At 36.8% G+C, this 16494-nt stretch overlaps 1 protein-coding gene and 4 non-coding genes across 5 annotated transcripts; all 5 read right to left on the reverse strand.

Moving 5' to 3' along the window:
* Nucleotides 1-190: 190 nt before the first annotated feature.
* Nucleotides 191-3330, reverse strand: LOC117925652. Its single transcript, XM_034844718.1, has 3 exons — nt 2062-3330; nt 1062-1247; nt 191-768 (listed from the first exon to the last, which is right to left on the reverse strand). The coding sequence occupies exons 1-3, from the start codon at nt 2503-2505 to the stop codon at nt 490-492; spliced, it is 909 nt and encodes a 302-aa protein (XP_034700609.1). The 5' UTR covers nt 2506-3330; the 3' UTR covers nt 191-489.
* Nucleotides 3331-14478: 11148 nt separating this feature from the next.
* LOC117925771 lies at nt 14479-14573 on the reverse strand. Its single transcript, XR_004653037.1, has one exon. It is a non-coding gene; the product is annotated as a small nucleolar RNA Z43 (small nucleolar RNA).
* A 131-nt stretch (nt 14574-14704) lies between these two features.
* On the reverse strand, nt 14705-14795 carry LOC117925768. The gene has a single exon (XR_004653034.1). It is a non-coding gene; the product is annotated as a small nucleolar RNA snR60/Z15/Z230/Z193/J17 (small nucleolar RNA).
* Nucleotides 14796-15019: 224 nt separating this feature from the next.
* On the reverse strand, nt 15020-15102 carry LOC117925774. Its single transcript, XR_004653040.1, has one exon. It is a non-coding gene; the product is annotated as a small nucleolar RNA U83 (small nucleolar RNA).
* Nucleotides 15103-15328: 226 nt separating this feature from the next.
* On the reverse strand, nt 15329-15426 carry LOC117925772. The gene has a single exon (XR_004653038.1). It is a non-coding gene; the product is annotated as a small nucleolar RNA Z43 (small nucleolar RNA).
* Nucleotides 15427-16494: the final 1068 nt, after the last annotated feature.

The following is a 16494-nucleotide window of genomic DNA, read 5'->3' on the forward strand; positions in this document are numbered from 1 at the left end:
AAAAGCATAAATACAAAAATATAGGAGTGAATTGGTAGGATATAAGACAGGCCTCCAGTTTTCCCACACAATGTTTGTGAGCTCTGGAGTAAACAATGTAAAATTCTTTTCTTTTCCAAAACATATTGTTTAATCCTTTGGTTTATGATTGATTCAGTGGCGTTATTTGAAACATATGATCTACACAGTCTGAACTAAAAACCGTTTAATTACATAACTGCATGTATTTGTTGACTTGAAAGTGTGAAACATAACCTGTGAGGTCATTAGGTCAAGTGAAGTCTGCAAATCTGGACCTTATTGAGGGCTTACACAAACTTGAATGATGATGGAAGGAAACTTCTAAATACATTTGTAAGAAAAAAAAAAACCCCCAAAATACTGTCAGAAAAACAATACTGCAAATGTCATGCAGATTGTAGGGCTAAACCGGCCATCTTGAGGTTTCATCATGGAGCCTTGTTCACTGATCCGCAATCCTCAAAATCCTCAATAATATGTACACCAATTCTCTGTAAATTTCATGGATCTTATGTTGGAAGAGTCAATGACAACAGAACAAGCAATGTGCTTTCCATGCTTTGATCTCACTAACTTTCCCACCAAATTTCCTTGAGTTTGAACCTCAAAGACTAACTTCATTGGAACCCCTCCATTCCTGTCTGCGATTGCTAAGCTTGCCCCAGCCCCATATAGAGGAACCTTATCACCTTTCAAGTTCACTAACAGAGTTCGCTTACTCTTTCTTGGTTGATAGTATTTCTTGAACTGCAACCATAATAAGCAAATTATTCAAAAGTATCACAAGGAGAAAGGAGTTACCCAAAAATTTCATTGTAATAAATAATTGAAAAATGATACACTACCTCATAAGTTGTCTAATATCTCATCAAGCAGTGTTCATGAGTACCCGGATTAGTTTCTTATTTCAAGATTTTACAGCTATTGATTCTGTGGATAATAGGCTGTTATAATCTCCTGAGATGGTAGAATTTGTTCTAATCCTGCCATTTTTTAAGTTGCTACCAACCAACAACAGAGGGGAATGCCCTAATTCTCACCTGACCAGATGCAGCTGTAATCTGGGCATACATGAGATTGACAGATGTGGAGCTGACATGAATGCCAAAAAATGTAGCAGGATTGTACACGCTCATCTTCATTGAGCAGTTTGCTGTCAGCATTTTGGTTGGTACTCCAGTTGCATCCAATCCTTCCCCCAAGTAGAAATTGTGTACAGCAAAGCTCTGGAAGAAAAGGATTCTCCATTAGGAATGAACATGCCTAGAAAATAAGCAGTTCATGTAGAAAAACCAATTCAAGAAATAGTATTAAGAACATTTATGCTGAAGAGGACAAAACAATGAAGATATCCAGAGAAGAAAATGACAAAGCAGCTTCAAATAAATCTAAGAAAAACCACTCCATCAAAGGAAATTCAACATTAATAAGAGAGATTATTAATTTACAATATTCAATCATGGAATCCTATGGATTCATAATTTTAGCTACTCATTAGGTACTGAGTTTAAACACAATAAGAAATTAATGCCACCATATTTCTGCAGACTTTCATACCCTTTCTATTCTTATTCAGGAATGAACCACAACAAAATAGGAATGCAGATCCAAAACCAACAACCTCCTACTGATGGAACACAATTCCATGTGTGCCCTTTATGAAGAGAGAACTGAACCAAAAGGACAATTGAGAACACAGTTGAAGAAATATTTATGGGTCTAAAAAAACGTATCTGACCAAATAGTTTGACATACCATACACTACTTTCAATCATCTCTTGCTCTGAAGATACTTGGACAAATTTCAAAGAATGTGAAGCATCTAAATTAATAATCTCAAACCCAGAGTTATAGAGAGTACATTTTACCAATTTCATCACCACAGAAAGCAACAGCTTCAATCATAAATCAGTAGCCAAAATGTTAGAAAAAGTTCAACAATTTCTAGCATTTAAAAAATAATCAAAAAAATGATAATCTGATGTTGGATCAAACAAGGAAATGAAGACAATTTAGAGTGGAGTTGTGAATTTGGCACACCATGACTTTAATCTCAGGCTTATAAGGTTTACTAGCACCCCAGATGCCGAGACAGAAGATAGTGAAGAGAAGCGCAAACCCCACCAGAGCGAGAAAGGTCCGGCACCGCCCCAAAAGGCCCTTTTCATAGTAAAGATCATCATAATCACTCTCCTCTATAATCACTTTGCACTCCCTCCAACCCTTACCGTTCTTCCTCCGGTTTCCCTTTAACGAACCTGAGAAGCGGGTGGAGGAGGAAGCTCTGGAGTGGCGGCTAGAGGAAGGGTGAGAGGGCGAGTCCGTGGGGCTGCTGCAGGACGGAGTCGCCTGAATTGATGATGATTTGTAGTCATCGTTGGAGTCCCGAGATGGGCTTTGGACGAAATACATGGAGCGTTTTGGAGATCTTGGAGGCGATGGTGATCTGCTTGTCGTATCGGAGTCCGATGTGGCGTGCATCATCTTCGAATTTCTCTACGATCTTTGGAGTTTAATGGTAGATACCAAGAACTTAAAACTTGTTCAATTCACCACCTCTAAGCCCGTATTTGGTCGCCCAGAAAACAGAGGAAAAGAGAAGAAAATGATGAAATCATGCCCTCATAGACAAAATTAACGACAAACGGCCCATCCAGGCGAAGGGTTCTGAAAATGGGTGACAATTAGAGAATTCGGAACCGGAATCACTCTCTGCTCTTTTCACAAATTTCTCAGCAACCAAACAGATCAAACGGGTATTCAGAACCAAAAAAAGAACACAGAAAAACGTGACTGACGCATCACATAAACAAACGTACGTCATAAATCAAATGAAACGTACGGGAAACTGAACCATTTCCCAAAATTAAAACAAAAGAAAAAAGTGTTTGAGACGATTCTGAGAAAACTGAAACCGAGAAGCAGAAAAAAAAGAAAAGAGACAGGCTGGTGTTTGGGAACGGAAGCGAGCAAAGCGAGAGAAAGAAAGATGAAAAGGGAAGGAAAAACAAAAGCAGAGAGTGGAGAGTGGTTGGTTGTTCGCCACTGTAGCAGAAACCGTATGTTCGGTAAGGAACCCTGGTTGTAGGCTCGGAAACATGTGTCGTTAGTTTCTTCCAAACGGCCGGGAACTTTGGCGGGTGGGGTGGGGGGTGTTTTGAACGGTGTCGTTTAGCTCGCATCTGCCTTGCCAACTTTACCGCCAGTTCGGTTAAGATTGGGATCTCCAATTCTGTTATTCTTAAATTACCATTATATCCTTAATTCTCCATTCTGGCTTCACGGGACAAAATAGGTAGAACATGGTCCTCACGTAATTTTCAAAAAAGAAAAATAGAAATAAGTCTAAAACCCTGTTTGGACACTGTCTTTTCATCCTCCTTTTTTAGAAAACTGAGTAAAGAAAATAGAAAAAATTGAGAACAGCACTCTGATATTTATAAAATTTTCTTTAAAAAGTAAAAATAGTTTTTTCAAAAATTGAAAACAAAAAAAAGAAATAAAATCATTTAAATGATATAATACAACTCAAAATAAAAAATGAATATGAACACCATAAATATAAAATATTTAAAATTTTTATATTTTAAAAATATTTTTCCGTTTTTTTTAATCAAACACAAATTTAAAGAAATAAAAAATAGAAAATAAAAGAAGTGTGACCTCCCAAATAAAGAAGTGTACAATATCTTAAGATGAAAGACTCAAAGATCTTTATTGTCATGATTAATAGGAGACAAGACGTAGACGTATATCTCGGGCTGAACTCCCTAAAATATACATACGAGCTATCTTAAAAGCACAACTGGGGAATGAAACAAGTATATGATAAGTTGGAATGAATAATGTAACTTAAGATGATTGTATTGTGAATGATGTTTTTAATGAATTGAATTACCATGTATCAACTCTGTATACCTACCAAGAAGCACATTTTTGCTTAACAAGGCTAAGTGGTTCATTCTCTTATAACCACATTTTCTAGATAAAACTAAAGGTGTTTAGGAGAAGGAGAAACCTTGATACTTGATTGGAAGAATGAAAGATTTACTTCTGGGTGTGTTTTGCTTATGAAATTTTTTTAGTGATATTGTGTTTTGATTGTGAAATGAAAAAGGATGAAAGTTGGTGTTAGGAATAGTGGTTAATGGTTGTTGTCCACGTGTATAACTTAGTTAGAATAAAACAAAATTAGTTGGTTGTTTTTGTTAGAATAAAACAGAGTTAGCTGACTAAGAAGGGTATTTATATACATTGTTGTAATCATTCATTTTGGGTAATGAGAAATTCCTTTCTTTGTTGAGTTCTCTCATATGGTATCAGAGCCAAGTTTTCTCCATTGACATCAAGCTTCCTGGAGCTTTCTGCAACATCACTACAACTTTCTCCACCGACATCAAGCTTCTCGGAGTTTTCATACCACAACTTCCCTTACCAACAATTTTTGGCAAATCGGCGTTTTAGATTCGAAACTAGAACCTGTTCAAAGCTAGGGTCGTCTTGATTATGTTTGCTGAAAATTTCAGAGACTAAAAAGGCATCATTTACTCTGAAATATGGAGTCTTGATCCATAAATGCTTTCAATGGAGGCTCTTATTCAAACCATTACTCAAGATTCATCAATGGTAGCTCAAGAACAGTCAAGATTTTTACTTGTGAGTTTCACACATTCTTTTTCTATGAAACTTGATAACAACAATTTTCTCATCTGGAAACAACAAGTGGTCTCTGCAATCAAAGGTTATGGATTACAAAGATTTGTCTTCTTTGAGTCTGCAATTTCTCCACGTTTTCTACTGAAAGAAGATGCACAATTCGAAAATGTGAACAAAGCCTTTGTTGAGTGGGAACAACAAGACCAATTGCTTCTTTCATGGATGCTCTCGTCGATCTCTGAGAAAGTTCTTCCGAGGTTAGTTGGATATGAAACCTCTTTTCAAGTTTGGGTGAAATTATAGCAATATTTTGCATCTCAAACCAAGGCTAAAATTGGACAGATTAAGGATTAGCTTAAGACTACGAAAAAAGGATCTTTGAATGTTATTGAATATCTTTCCAAAATCAAGAGTTGTGTTGATTCTTTAGCCTCGGTTGGTCACATACTTACAGATAAGGACCATATTGATGCTATTCTAGTTAGCCTCACTGATGAGTATGATGCTTTCATCACCTCCATCCTTACTAGATCTGAATCCTATACTGTAGAAGAAGTTGAGTCTTTGATTATGGCACAAGAAGCTAGAATTGAAAAGAATGCTAAATCTCTTGATTCTGCACCAAGTGCCAATTTTGCCTCGTTTTCTACTAATAATGGTTTTGGAGGTGGTAATAGAAGCAATTTCTCTACCAACTTTGGTCTGAGAAGAGGTCGAGGTATTGGTCAAGGTAATGGAGGTCGTTTCAATGCTGCAAACTTTGGTAGATGAAGAAATTTTAATGGAGACAGAGGAAATGATGGCAAATCTGGCTGGAATAACAATTGGAATAATCCTGGCAAACCTTAGTGCCAGCTTTGTCAAAGGTTTGGACATGAAGTTGAGAGGTGTTACTACAGGTTTGATCCAAGTTTTGTTAGTCCAACCTCCTCTTCTCAAAATAGTGGTGGTCCTCGTGCTTATTTCAGCCAAGCCTCTCCTCATTCTTCAACTTTGTTTACAATACCTGAGGTGTTCAATGATAACTCTTGGTACCCTGATTCTGGTGCTTCAAATCATGTCACACCAAATGCTAATAATCTTCAGCACAACACTGAATTTACTGGTCAAGACAAAGTACACATTGGTGATGGTTCAAGTTTGTCAATTTCACGAATTGGTCATTCTTCTTTACTTTCCTCTCTTACTTCTAAAGTGTTCTCCTTAAATCATATGCTTTTGGTTCCTTCTATTACAAAGAATCTTCTTAGTGTTTCTAGATTTGCAAAAGACAATAATGTCTTCTTTGAATTCCATTCTGATGCTTGTTTTGTTAAGGATCAGGATTCTCAGGCTGTTCTTCTTACCGGGAAAGTTAAAGATGGTCTATACTCGTTTGATTCATCAAATCTGTGTCTTGCTCATCCAGAAGTTGCCTTCAACATTTGTCAATCATCCTCTGCTGTAAAAAGCTACAATGTTCAAGCCTGTACTGTTTCAAATCCTTGTGATTCAATAAAGCCAAATGTGTTTGATCTTTGGCATGCCAGATTAGGTCATCATTCTATTCAAATTGTAAAAACAATTCTTTCACAGTGTAATGTCCCTAATATCAATAAAATGACACTTTCATTTTGGTCATCATGTTGTTTACGCAAAATTCATAAATTTCCATTTTCCAGATCTGAAACAGTTTATACCATTCATCTACAATTGATTCATTTTGATTTATGGGGTCCAGCTCCTGTCCCTTCAAGTAGTGGTTATAGATACTATGTTCATTTTGTGGATGCCTATTCTAAATTCACCTGGTTATATCTTCTTAAAAATAAATCTGATGTCATCCAAACCTTTATCAATTTCAAAACTCAAGTTGAACTTTAACTTGACTCCAAAATAAAAGCTTTTCAATTTGATTGGGGTGGTGAATTTAGATCTTTTCAATCATTCCTTACTCAACATGGTATCATTAATAGAGTGTCTTGCCCTCATACTCAAGAACAAAATGGAGTGGCTGAAAGAAAACATTGCCACATCGTTGAAAATGGTTTAACCTTGTTAGCTAAATCTTCAATTCCTCTCAAATATTGGGATGAAGCTTTCAGAACTGTTGTGTTTCTCATAACAGACTTCCAATTCCTATCCTAAAACAAAAATGTCCTTTAGAACTTCTCTTCAAAACCAAACCCAACTATTCCTCTCTAAAAGTGTTTGGTTGTGCATGCTATCCTAACACTCGGCCTTTTAACAAACATAAATTTCAATTTAGGAGCATTGTTTGCACTTTTATGGGATACAGCTTAAACCACAAGGGATATAAGTGCTTGGATTCAAATGGAAAGCTGTATATTTTTAGAGATGTTATATTTGATGAAACAACACTTCCATTTGCTCAAACTGATCAATCTTCCTATTCTATCCATATCTCATTTTCGTTGTCCAATTCTACCCCATCTGCTAGTCCACCTATTCTCACAGTCCCCTCTCAAACTCATTCTCATCCTATTCTCACAGTCCCCATTGACAGGCCAATCAATGAGGTTGATTTACCTTATGTTCCTAATGTACATTCTATTTCTCCAGTAACTGAAGTTGTTGTGCAGGATATTGTTTCTTCTAGTAATACTAATTTGAATAGAAGGATAGGTCAACCAAGAGTTCAAGGGAACACTCATGTCATGACAACAAAAAGCAAAAATGGCATTGCCAAACCTAAAGTGTATATTGCAGCAGTAAAGGAACCAGAGACAGTTGAGTTGGCTTTACAAAAGGATGAGTGGAAACAAGCCATGATATCTGAGTTTGAAGCTTTGCAAAGAAACAACACTTGCTTCCATCAACAAGCTGGATTTGATTTTAATGAGACTTTTAGCCCAGTTGTGAAACCAACAACTATCAAGATTGTACTCACCATTGCCTTATCTAGAGGTTGGAGTGTTAGGCAATTGGATATAAATAATGCCTTTTTGAATGGTATTTTACAAGAAAAAGTGTTTGTCACAGCCTCAAGGCTTTGTGGATGAGAAACACCCTGAATATGTTTATAAACTGCATAAAGCTCTCTATCGACTCAAACAGGCACCACGAGCATGGTTTGAGAGACTTCATAAAGCACTTTTGCAATTTGGATTTGTCTCTTCCAAGGCAGATCAATCTCTCTTTTTCAGGATTACATCAACTCATACCACCTACATTCTTGTCTATGTAGATGATATTTTGGAACTGGAAGCAATGCAGAGGTAGTAACTACTCTTATTAAACAGTTGGATGTTGAGTTCTCTTTGAAAGATTTAGGAGAAATAACCTATTTTCTGGGCATTCAGGTTACGCATACAGTGAATGGGTTTCATTTCTCTCAACAGAAGTATATAAGGGATCTTTTGGTGAAAACTAAAATGTTGCAGGCCAAGGGTCTTCCCACTCCCATGACTAGTGGCTTAAAGATTAGTTCCCAAGATGGAGTTCCAATGGAAAATGTTCAGCTATACAGAAGTATAGTAGGAACTTTACAATATGTTACCGTAACTAGACCTGAATTGGCATATAGTGTCAATAAAGTTTGTCAATTTATGCAAAAGCCTACAAATGAGCATTGGAAGATTGTAAAACGCATTCTAAGGTACTTAAGAGCAACCATGGATTATGACATTCATTTAAAGAAAGTTGTTGAGTTGAGTTTAATTGGATTTTCTAATGCTGATTGGGGTTCAAACCCTGATGATAGACGATCGGTTTCAGGTCACTGTGTCTTATTTGGCAATAATATTGTGTCTTGGCATTCCAGAAAACAACAAACAATTTTACGTTCCAGCATAGAGGTAGAATATAAAAGTTTGGTTGAACTAGTTGCTGAAGTAACCTGGATTCAATCCTTACTATTTGAATTGCAGTGCAAGACACCTAGAATACCGGTTCTGTGGTGTGATAATCTCAGCACAATGTTGTTATCTGTCAATCCCATTCTTCATGCTCGAACAAAGCACATAGAATTGGATTTTTATTTTGTAAGGGAAAAAGTTTTGAAGAAAGACATGGATATAAGACATGTACCAACAAATGAACAAGTGGCAGATGTTCTAACTAAAGCAATCTCCAGTGGAGAGTTTAATCAAATGAGGAACAATCTCAAAGTGGAAGACCTTACAACTTTGAGTTTGAAGGGAGATGTTAGGAATAGTGGTTAATGGTTGTTGTCCACGTGTATAACTTAGTTAGAATAAAACAAAATTAGTTGGTTGTTTTTGTTAGAATAAAATAGAGTCAGTTAGCTAACTAAGAATGGTATTTATATACCTTGCTGTAATAATTCATTTTGGGTAAAGAGAAATTCCTTTCTCTGTTGAGTTATGTCATAGTTGGGAATAATAAAATGTACTCCAAAAGAATGAATCTTTGTATAGTCATCTATAAACAATTGTCGTATAAGAATAAAATTTTCAATTGCTAACAAAATTGCTCACATGTTTTAACTTAAAAGCATTAATTATTATTAAATCACTTATCATGTGTGATTGTGTGGACCCCGCATTTTTGCTCATGCGCTTCCACTCGATGACGAGTTTGCTTTTTATTTGGAAAATGATTTTATTTATTAAGAAAATAACTTTGAGTCACCACTTATTTTCGTTTTATTTTTAAAGGGTAAATAAAATAAGAAAGAAAACTCTAAGTGTGACTCCTTATTTTAGAAAATGTGGTATGTGAAAAAGCGGATTGGGTTCGAGGGTCAGGTTACTTATCGGGAAGGTACGGTAAATACCGCACCACCCCTCTAAGTCCCTAAAAACGGGTTTCTACTGATAAAATGAAGCAATCATGGCAATTGATAAGAAAATCAATTAATACCGACATGAGCATGCACATGTAAGAATCAAAACACTCAATAAAGAATGGTCAGAGTGAGAGCGAGGGCGTACCTTGGCAATGAGCCACAATGCGCTATCAAAAAATGAGGTTTGTGTATAATAAATGAACATAAAACATGGTTCACATGCCACTAAACCAAATACGAAATCATCAATGGCACACATGACACTTCACTCAAGTTCATTTTTATTTCAAATAAAATTATTTGATGTCGGGCTCCCATCAAAGCCCATTTTATTTTGCAAGAATCAATTCCAATAACTCCATTATTTGAAATTATGAAATTTAATCCTTGCTTATTTTAAAACACTTTAAAAAATAGAAGGAAAAATGAAAAGTGCTTGCCGAAGAGAAAATGACAACCAATTTTATTGAAAATGAGATTTGGAACCTAAAAAAATGCTAAGGATGAAAAATGGAAGAGTTATAATTATTTTAAAAAAAACTAAAATCTAAAAAATTGTTGGAAGAATGGAATTTGGAAAAAATATTTTCAAAATTACAAATAGTGAGATGGGAAATGGCACGTGGCCCAAAAGTAAAGTCATGCAAAAATGAAGTCATGCACGTGGACCTGAGGTGCAACTGATACTCCACTGCGAAGTTGGTGATTGCAGCTGTCATTTTCTTCTTTCTATGATTCTGATAATCCTCTTTTTAAACAGAAGGCAGCTCGTTTCCACTCAACCTCCTATAAGGGATCATTCCATTAGTCAAATTTAACCAAAGATTCTCTGTTTTATCACACTTGGCGTATTTCCACCCTGATCGAGGAATAATGACATCATTGTCAATCTGCTGCAAGCTCATGCCATAAGCACCAATTTCCTTCTTATTAGTTGTCCACAATGTAAGTGGCTCTTTTCTCTCAAGTACCTTCAGTCATTAAGATGGCATCAACTACCAACCTTACCTTCTCTAGCAACTCCACAGATAGAAATGGAAGAGGCGCGTAACTAGGCAATATGACCATATTCTGAGCTTCTTCACATTTAGGTTTAGAAACAATTTCATGCAAAGGCACTCCAACTTTATTCAGATCAACCTGTGAGTAACTCTCATTTCCAAAATGAAGCAGCTTCCCAGCATCCTCTTCCATATGGACCCTAGTAATGTTAAACCTCCTGTGCCCACCACTAAACTCAACTGGAACTATTCACCGCTAGCGATTGGAATGTCAAACTGAGATATTTGGTACCATTTCCACTGCGAACTCAATGACCCTTGAATCCAAAACCGCCAATGTGTCGGGCAGACCCATGTAGATGGGGCAGATATAGGTGTTGGGTTGAGACCCATTTCTATTAACCAAGCTATTGGAAGGTCCAATGCATGGATGCAACTTTTCTTCACTGTTCGAAGTAATACTTGTGGAAGAAACAGGTTAAGCTCGAAATGAACCTAAACTGCTTGCTCTGCTTAGCCTGAAGCTTATGTTACCAGGAATTAAATTAAAGCGAGAGAGAAATCAACTAGAAGGGTTCAAGGATTGAGTCGATGAAGCTCGGGTGGAGCTGCCACCTGCTCTGGAGGGAATACGAGTGAAATTCGCTTGGTCCCATTCCTGGAGACCAACATTAGAAGATATGGAGGGCATTTCATCAGGTTGTTCAACTTTAACCTTTCTGAAACACCCACTTTTCAATTGATCAGACTCTGTTTCACCCTGATCTGTGCACGGACCATTGCAGCCATTTTCTTTATTCTGATGATCAGAAACCGGGTGGTCATCACTGTCATTGTCACTGTCACTGCGATGAGATCCTGATGGAGGCCTGAGGCGTGATGGATGGAAAACCCTGTGAACTCTATGTACGGTTGAAGATGAAGTTGAAGAAACTGAATGGGTTTCGCTGGAACTGGACCCCATTTCTGTCAAGTTCACACGACAAGAAAAAGACTCATAGATCTAACAAATGAGCTCAAACCCACAAAATCCACCAAGGGTTTGTTGTATTTTTGGGAGATCCAACGTGGGTTTTTCCTTCTGAAAGGGAGTTAACAGTGGGTTTGGTAGAGACCAGTCTCCTTCCCCTCCAGCGCATGACGCTCACAGGCTTGGAAAAACAAGCGTTGTTGATTCTGGCCTGCGTGTAGAGTTGTGTAAGCGGGTTAACAACACTACAGATGGAGACGTACATGGTGTGATCAACCTCGTCGAGGCATATAGCATCAGACTTACTCTTTTTCACCATAGAAATTGGAACCTCAGACACTTCAGATGAGGACTTCTTTATCTGGAATTGGTTTAGGACTTCAGTTCAGTAGAAAATGAGTTTCAAAGGAAAGCTTTGGAAGGATGCTAGAGGGTCATGCGCGTAAATTTCATGCATGTGGGAGGATGGAAAATAAGTGAGTGATGAGCGAATGGTGGGGTGGAGATAGAAAGTGGTGAGAGAAATGGATACAAGGGGTTCAGTGAGTGTGAAACGTTGAATTTGATGGATGATAGGATGGGTGAGGGAGGAAGGATGAAGTAGGTTAAAGGGTATTAAAGAAATGGTGATTTGCATGGAAGGTTAGGAAGGATGAGGTGGTGAGCATGGAATGGGTTTAAGAGGTTTAAAAAGAATTGGTGGCATATATGGTATGGAAATGGGATATACACGGGTATTATGGAGGACGACCCTGCATGTAGGGTAGGATATGTAGGTATGGAGGGTTTGCATGGATCCAAGTCAGGATGTATTACAGGAGGAGTAAGAGCAGGGAAGTGCACAAGGTGGAGATTGGGATCTCTTGCGAACTCCCTCGCCAATGGAGTTGTGAAAGGAAGACCCTCTGTTTTTCCGATACCAAATTCTGGGAAGTTCAGTGACGGCATCTCAAAAAGTTGATCCACCTTGATGCTAACAAACCAATCATTGAGCAATTTTGCAACCCCTTCATACTCAAAAGACTCCACCTCTTTCACACGACACCGATGGCAGGTGTTGTATCCATTTGATAAGAATATTGGCGCGTCTCTTTTTCATGCTTAAGAGAAAGCTTCTTCACCCCAAGGATACCAATCAACAGGGTTATGGGCGTACTGAAGGGGATAGGGACTGTGCTCGGCAGCGAGACGATTAGTGCACTTGTGAGGATGCGGTGCTGTCTTCATGTTCTGTTTGACCATATTTCTTCACTGTGGCAACTATCGGAACTATCGGAATCTGAACGTATTCATCCAGAGACTGGCCCTGCTTCTAATTATGGGGGATCTTCTTGTCGGCCTTGGATGCTTTCACCGGTAGGTGGTCATGCATGGGGGTATATAGATGAAGGAGTAAGTGAGATGAAGAGGATATACCAATGGAGCTCCAGCTTCAGAACCCGGTCTAGTCAAAATACACATAGCAGCCAAACTTCAAACAAGTCACAAAAGTTTAACTCCATTGTATTGCTATGCAATCAGTAGCTAGGACATAAGCCACTTTTCAGGTAACCATTACCTCGCGGAGCTAAAAAAAAATGACTTGAGGGAATTTCCTTCTTACATTGTCGTTCCCAGTCAAACAACCACCTCATCCTTATGGAAAACTAGGCATTCTGCAGTCGATGTGCCTGCTATGTGACCATTATAGATAAAGGAGAGGATCACATCATTAATCCCTTCTGAAGTTGATATCATTGCCACTACACCATCAAAGTAATGAGACTCAAACATCCCCGGAAGACGCTCTCACATTCCCCTTCTTTTGGCCTTCATTTCCACAACAAAAAAAAACTCCAAGGTTTACAGCACCAGACTAACAGAAGAGAGAGCCGCTTTAACAGTAAGATTATTAAGTCTGAGGTACCATGTGCCATATCTAAGATGAAATGACCTCTTCCATGGGATGATAGAATACCATTCTTCGACAGTAACAACACCCATTCAGCGAATATCACTTCCCCACATCTTACCCCACATCTTAGGCTGCTCTGTTAACAATATATTCTTCCAATCTCCAACTGATGACACTAAAAGCATTAAGGCATTCAATAAAAATTAATAAAAAAGGACGTCTCATAGATTAAGTATTTAAAAAGCCTTCTCATGCCTAACCAATCACAGAACTTGTAATGTATGGCATCATCCTCCGATCAAACATAATAATCATTTCAGTTTTGTTATTAAAGTGGCAAACTTTCATATAAAATATTTTTTTTTTCTGATTTTGGTTAAATTTGAATTTAATTCATATTTGCTACCCAAAACTCAACAGGAATCTCCCCACTGCCGCCCTCAGTGGAAATAAGCCAAAACCCAGTTGACCAGTACATTATCAACCCTGAAATTCTTAGTCTTTTAGGACTTTTAAGAATCATGAGGCACCATCCTGAGTTTCGGTTCCAAGATAGTCAGTGAGCTCATTGGTTACCCCAATACCAGCATCTGCTATGATTCGGTTCCAAATGATAATGGCAAAACGCAAAAGAGTTGCTATCTCAAATTCCCAGCTTCAGAACTACAATTTCCTTTTGATTTTGCATGAGCTGATTCTATGAATTCCATTGTTTGGAATCATGAAGTTTGCTCGTGCTTATGTGAAATCAAGAAATCAAGAAAATCAAGAAGATGGTTGAAAGTCAAAGAAAATAGTAAAATGCATACGAAAAGGAAAAATGCCAGCAAAAGATTACTGAAATCTGGATTTTATTGCCTAAAGAAAGTCAAGAGCCCTCCTTTAGTTCTGTAACGTCTCACACCAGTTTCGTAAGTCATCAAACAGATTCTAACTGCACTGGTGCAGACGCAGAGAACATCATGAGATCAAATAGGATAGAAAAGATAAGCATAGTAAAAATCACAAGAAAAAGAAAAAAAAACCCAAGAAAAAACCAGAAGTACTAAATAGGCCTCATAGAGAAGATTAGTTTGTCAACACCAAATGTTTCAGACGTATGCTTGGCCTTTATACATAAAATTCATAATCATAGGCAATACAATATAAAATTTGAGATTACTTCGAAATTTTATTTTTCTAGACAGGACTCGGAATATGGGTGGTGATATATCAGGATGGTCGGCAAGGCAAATTTGCCATTACGACGAACGAGACCTTTCACACAACTCGTCACAGTCCCTAATCTTCTACAACCTGACAAACTTGTATCGTATCCAATTAAAAAAAAAAAACCAATTTGAAATCGAATTTTAAAAAACAATCACTCAAAAGCATACAGGAATTACAACCCAACAGAGAAGAGATACTATGAGGATCATCAGATAGGAGCGAAAGACATTCAATTTCTAATCACAAAGATTATCATTTGAACTATGCTTCTGTTCATCATTTGAGATCCTTCACAGTAATAATCAATAAACCAGCCAAATCCATATCATTGAGGTGTTTTGTTGCCTCAAATGGAATCAATCATAAACTACAATTTCATTTTGTGCATTCCTAATGTTTGAACACATCTAGGGTTCAAACCATCCAAATTCAATTCGAAATCAATCAGATTCAATTTTAAAAACAATCAGACACAAAACAAAACATGATTATTTTACAAAAACAGGATTATAAGAAGCTTCAGAAGGAAGGCAGTAGAGGTATAGTTGTAATCATGATTTCTCATACATACAAAGTATCCTTTGTTTCATCATCAGCACTTATACAATGAAAACAGATCAGATCGATCGAAAAAGAAAAAAGAATAAAAAATTACAAATTGGCCTCATAGAGAAGATTAGATGTTCCACACAGTTGTTTCAGACATATGCTTGTCTTAATATAAAATTATAATCATTGGCCAACTCAAAGCACCAAAAACAGACGCAAACATGCGGAAAATGAAATCCGGAAAAAGGCAAAGAGAATTTTGTAGATCGTAGATAGGACTCAGAATATGGGTGGTGATATATCAGAATGGTCGGCAAGGCGAGCTACTCGCCATTACGACGAACGAGACCTTTCACACGACTCGTCACAGTCCTCAACCATCTTCGCAAACTCATTAAATCAGATCAAATCGAAGCACAAAAAAAGAAAAAAAGAAAAAGAAAAAACCAAGAAAAAACCAAGATCAAACATTTCAACTGAGAAAACAAACCAAGTGAAGAGCTTTGTGAGAAAGAAACATTAATGAAGAGAGGAAACTGTTAAAGAAGTTCTTGGAACGCCTCTTTTTCTTGAATCGAGATCGTAGTATGAAACGGATCATTAAACCTAGTAGTCCAATATTTACATGAGGCGGTGACACTCGAACTGATTGGCTTGTATTTATAGAGATGCGCGTGAAAGCTAGGGTTTCCGAGCATAATAGGGTTTTGGGGGGAAAGGCTCTTACTAAAATGCGCCGGGGGCGCATTGCTCATATGGGATGACCGACTCTACATTTTTCAAAAGGCTTATTTAATTACCAGTGTGCCCTTCGAGTGCTTGATTTCACTTTACCCTTATCTCTTTATTTTATTTACTAAGAGTCTTTTTCGAAAAAGTTTTTAAACACTCAACTAATCCCTTTTGAGTGTTTTCTTTAAATAAATTAGAATGCATTAAATAGTGATTTTAGAAAATTTATCATTTCTAATACTTCAATAATATAAATTTTTATATATTAAAAAAATTAAAAATATTTTTTTAATACAATATACTTTAAATACACCTAAATGTTACAATACGCTTATAATTAGAATTAAATTCGATATAAAATATATCTGCTTATACTAATTCATTATAAATAAATACATAATATTTGATTTTAAATATATATTACATCATATTTTATTGATAAAGAAGCATAGCTTTATGTCATGCCATTTCAAAAACAATAAAAGGGAAAGAAAAATACAAAATAACTGTCATTATAAATAAATACATAATATTTGATTTTAAATATATATTACATCATATTTTATTGATAAAGAAGCATAGCTTTATGTCATGCCATTTCAAAAACAATAAAAGGGAAAGAAAAATACAAAATAACTGTCATTAATAGGCGGACTGAGAATGTTTTTGGCAAATGACGTTATATTTTTAAAAAATGATACAATTTCTA

Source organism: Vitis riparia, chromosome 11, assembly GCF_004353265.1.
Source record: "Vitis riparia cultivar Riparia Gloire de Montpellier isolate 1030 chromosome 11, EGFV_Vit.rip_1.0, whole genome shotgun sequence".
Lineage (NCBI taxonomy): Eukaryota > Viridiplantae > Streptophyta > Magnoliopsida > Vitales > Vitaceae > Vitis > Vitis riparia.

What these genes read in the sequence shown, in the direction of transcription:
- LOC117925652 (XM_034844718.1), bottom strand. Translation starts at nt 2,505, where the DNA reads ATGATGCACGCCACATCGGACTCCGATACGACAAGCAGATCACCATCG. An exon ending in AGCCTGAGATTAAAGTCATG is followed by an intron (nt 1,248 to 2,061) that starts GTGTGCCAAATT and finishes CTTTTCTTCCAG; the next exon opens with AGCTTTGCTGTACACAATTT. An exon ending in TTACAGCTGCATCTGGTCAG is followed by an intron (nt 769 to 1,061) that starts GTGAGAATTAGG and finishes TTATGGTTGCAG; the next exon opens with TTCAAGAAATACTATCAACC.